Source organism: Sinocyclocheilus anshuiensis, unplaced genomic scaffold (assembly GCF_001515605.1).
Source record: "Sinocyclocheilus anshuiensis isolate Anshui unplaced genomic scaffold, SAMN03320099.WGS_v1.1 scaffold1671, whole genome shotgun sequence".
NCBI classification, from domain to species: Eukaryota; Metazoa; Chordata; class Actinopteri; order Cypriniformes; family Cyprinidae; genus Sinocyclocheilus; species Sinocyclocheilus anshuiensis.
In genome coordinates, this window is record NW_015549701.1 from 274,448 (window position 1) to 278,567 (window position 4,120).

General features: G+C 36.0%; 2 protein-coding genes and 1 long non-coding RNA gene across 8 annotated transcripts in view; 2 read left to right on the forward strand and 1 right to left on the reverse strand.

The window, feature by feature from the left end:
• Positions 1-2,007, forward strand: part of pole2 (polymerase (DNA directed), epsilon 2) — a 9,728-nt gene extending 7,721 nt beyond the window's left edge. Inside the window, exons 16-19 of the mRNA XM_016449887.1 lie at positions 118-226; positions 1,358-1,534; positions 1,688-1,755; positions 1,852-2,007. Of these exons, the coding sequence (XP_016305373.1) occupies positions 118-226; positions 1,358-1,534; positions 1,688-1,755; positions 1,852-1,870 (373 nt within the window). The 3' untranslated portion in view covers positions 1,871-2,007. The remainder of the gene's footprint in view (positions 1-117; positions 227-1,357; positions 1,535-1,687; positions 1,756-1,851) is intronic.
• Positions 1-3,524, reverse strand: part of LOC107660565 (uncharacterized) — a 17,875-nt gene extending 14,351 nt beyond the window's left edge. The window contains exon 1 of the long non-coding RNA XR_001631017.1: positions 3,515-3,524. This is a non-coding gene — a long non-coding RNA (uncharacterized LOC107660565). The remainder of the gene's footprint in view (positions 1-3,514) is intronic.
• Positions 2,512-4,120, forward strand: part of LOC107660562 (von Willebrand factor A domain-containing protein 5A-like) — a 36,249-nt gene continuing 34,640 nt past the window's right edge. For 2 of the 6 annotated variants that reach the window (XM_016449884.1, XM_016449885.1), the window contains exon 1: positions 2,512-2,617. The gene's annotated coding sequence lies outside the window, so the exon portion shown is untranslated. The remainder of the gene's footprint in view (positions 2,618-4,120) is intronic. The other 4 variants (XM_016449880.1, XM_016449881.1, XM_016449883.1 and 1 more) reach the window with 3 other exon arrangements.

Consider the following 4,120-nt stretch of genomic DNA (forward strand, 5'->3'; position numbering starts at 1 on the left):
TGTGTGTGTGAGTGTCTGTCTGTGTGTGTGAGTGTCTGTCTGTCTGTGTGTGTGAGTGTCTGTGTGAGTGTGAGTGAGAAGAGTGAGCTCAATGTGTTCAGTGTGGGTTGTGTTCAGGATTCAGTACTGCAGTCAGGAGATTGTGGTGATTCGAGAAGATCTGGTCAATAAGATGTGCCGAAACTGTGTTCGACTCCCAAGCAGCAACCTGGATATTCCTTCTCACGTGAGCCAGAGCTTTATATGTGTGTGTGTGTGTGTGTGTGTGTGTGTGTGTGTGTGAGAGAGAGCAGACTTCTGAGATTATAGTCATGAGATGTTTGTACGGCTGTTGCTATTGATTTATTTTGAGTAAGCAGTTGATTGCTTTGACTATAATCGAGTAACTGGATCAATTTTAAAGTAAATAATAAAGAATAGCCTCACGTGAACAACATGGCATAGCATACTTTGCATTTAAAAAGTAATTTAAGGAGCTTTTAATAATACAACTACAATAGCAATGTCATAATAATGACATTTAATGTATAAAAAGTAAGAATAACACAGAACTCTTGCTATTATTAAATTACAATAAACCGTATACATGTGGCTGTTTTATACTGCAAATAAACTAATGAAATGATGATTATAATAATGATTATGGGGTACAAGGGTGATAGTTGTTAAATCAATATTCAAATCAAATTCTTATTTATTCTTGAGCTTTATGTAATTCTAAAAGTTGTATCACTCAGTCTTTAATATTTGACCGTTGCCTTATGATAGAGAAGTTACAGTGGCAGTCATTTCCAGAACATCAAACACATGAACATAAAAATCTGCAAAAGTTTTTTTTTTTTTTTCTGACTTGTTATATAAAGAAATATTTAAATGTGGAAAAATATTTGATTCACTTGTTCGTTTACTGGCCGTGAGAATGATTATAAATGTCTGCTTTCTGCTAAATGAAGCGTTCAGGTTTGTCATTTGTTTGACATTTTTGTAATTTGTTTGTTAGGGTTAAATATGATATGTTAAGCTTGTTCATAAGGACAAATAAATACATTGCATTATTAGCCAGTTTCTCTGAACTTACTGTGCTGCATCTGAAACACGTCAAATCCACATCACTTGCAGCTTTTCCCGAGTCGAGTACTCAGCGGGTCAATTATAGTAGAGGGTTTTTTGAAATCGTGTACTTGAATTGAATGGGTTAGTCATTACAGTTTTTCTTAGCTGTTCATATATTTATAATCTAGGACAAATATTAGCTGTCATTTCATCAGTTCCTTAAGTGCTTTCTACAGATCGCTGGTCTCTGAATTGCTTGCTGACATACAGTAAGTGTTTGGTTAATTTTGCGTTTGTTCTACAGTTTGTGAAAACCATCTTGTCACAAGGTCATGTGACGCCGCTGCCGCTCTACGTGTGTCCGGTGCACTGGCCGTATGATTATGCTTTACGCGTTTATCCCGTTCCTGACGTCATCGTCTTCGCCGACAAATACGACCCGTTCAACGTATGCAACACAGACTGCCTGTGCATCAACCCGGTACGCTTGCACCATATTCATGTGAACATGAAATATAATATATATATATATATATATATATATATATGTGTGTGTGTGTGTTATGGCCGGACTGATGGAATCTGATCGTTCAGTGAGTTTGATGTGAAATCTGTGGCTGTCTTACGCTTTCAGGGCTCTTTTCCAAGAAGTGGCTTCTCCTTCAAGGTTTACTATCCGTCCAACAGAACAGTGGAGGACAGGTATGATTATTAATAATGCCCTCTTAATCAACATTTACACACTTAACGACACTGCTTTGAGAATAATCTATAATCATATTTCTGTTCCTTTTACAGCAAATTGCAAGGGCTTTAAACGAGTGGAACGTCATGTTTTTTTTATTTCTATTGCACTCTTTAAAATGTAGATTTCTTTTTAGATTGTTACATATTTTCACAAGGTAATGTTTGATTTGATTGTGTTGATGCTCTTTTAAAGTATAATAAATATAGACACAATGTGGTTGTTGTGGGATTCATTATATCATGTTATATCTATGCAGATGTGGATCACAAATACAATATTGAGTATAGATGAAAAGTCTTGGGAGCTGCTGAATACATTTTTCAATGTGAATATATGAATATGCCAGATTTTGGCTTTTTCTTTTTTTTCTCAGCGATTTACCTACATATTCACGTCAGGGAGGGTTACAGTCTGAAATGATGATTATTATTATTACACTAACAGTCTACAGCTCACTGTCACAGTTTGTATTGTCAGATTGTAAATTGCTTGCTCATGACAAATGGTCACTAATCATTCTGATCAGACATATTGATGAACGAAACTATGCTGTTATCCTCCGAAAAGCAAAAATGCTAGTGATGAGGCAATTGTTTGCAGTGTAATCATATCTGCAGGATAAATGTGCCATGTTAAGATAGTTTAAAGGTTAATTATGACGTGCTGTGGGCGGTCCCAGAGATAGACTGCTTAATATTCATGAGCCACACCTTTCAGCACTAGCTATTTCTGCGTTTTCTCTCGAAACATCTCGAGCGTTCAGCTGGAAAGCAATCTTCATCTGATTCACTGAAGCACAGAGGACTTTTAAAGGCAGTAAGTCTTGTTTTCTGTTTACTTTCACTTTGTACAAGAGCAAAGAAGTTCGTCGAAATGTTTTCAACGCTTTCCGTTTCTTGTGAATCATTTTTCTCATTGCTTTAGCTGTGCCTGTTTACTCAAACTGAATGGCTTTATAATCTTGTAGGGGTGTTTAAAGCTGATATACAGGGCTGGACAGCACGACGCAAACGCCCATCTGGCTTTTTTAATCTTGTGTATTCTCTAGTTTATAAATCAGTAGTTTAACAGTGTTTAGCACAAGCTGTGGGTGAAAATACGGGACTAGTCGGACATCCAGAAATGATAAATGATGCAGGAAAGTTTAACTCTTAACAGACCAGCAGTTTTAAGAGCAGCAGTCTTCATGATTATGATCGAAAACAAAGGAAGGCAAGAAGAGTGGGCGAAACGGAAAGTGAATGATAGAGCAAATTAGTTCTGCTGATCTACTAACAATTAGCACATGAAATAATACAGACGCAGATCATATCCATAATGACCCACACAATCCACCGCAAACAGCAGGCACTGAACGGGTTAATCAGTGACGCAGGCAGAATTATATTTATTTATGCGTTATTATCTAACGAACAGAGTCGGACTCAGTATTCAGCTCACTTCAATCTTCTCTTCTTTGATCCTGTTGAAAAATAAACAGTAGAACACAGTGGAAGATACACATAATAAAACGTGCCGTTGTACATAACCTAAACAATAATCATTTAAAATTATTGTTTAGGTTAACAGAAATCATTCCCAGCAGCCCCGATCCCTAAATACTGCTGCAGATTGCTGTAAAGAATAGATATTATTGATTACGTAGCGATGTTTTCACTCCGCATTGCATTTCGGGAAGGCGCCGCCTTATTCTCCGGAACATTAACATAATACCAAAGCCACTGGAAGGCAAGCCTGCAACCAGAGAGTTCAGTGGGCAAAGCTCAGTTTTGCTTCATTGTAATGTGAAGTATTATCAATCGTTTTTCATGGCTTATTGATTTTTTGTGCTTTTCTTTTCTTTTTGAGTCGTTGGACTTATTCTGGGCAAACGTTCAACAAAAAGCAAGAACAGAAGTTTCTCGAATTCAGCTACTCCTGCAAATCACTCTCAGACTGATGCGATGCACTTTCATGACTGCTACATCTATCAGTGTTTCCAGGGTTACGTTTTTTCAGTTTTAATTTTTCTGGACTCCTTTTTAATGGTTAAATTACATTTTATTAATAAAAAAAAAGTATGTCTAATTAATTAAAATCATGAAACTTAAACGGTTTAACATCAATTTATTAAAAGTGTAACAAAAATTACATGTTTGGGGCCCAAAATCTTTTTATTTTTTCAAACCTTATGTTTTATTGTTACCAAATTCTGTGTTTTAGCATGTCTAAATATTTGAAAGCATAAAAACAAGTTTCATTTATTCTTACAATAGCCTTATGATTTTTTTCCCCTCAGAAATTCTGCGTTGTGTATTTACATTTTTAAGGCATAAAACA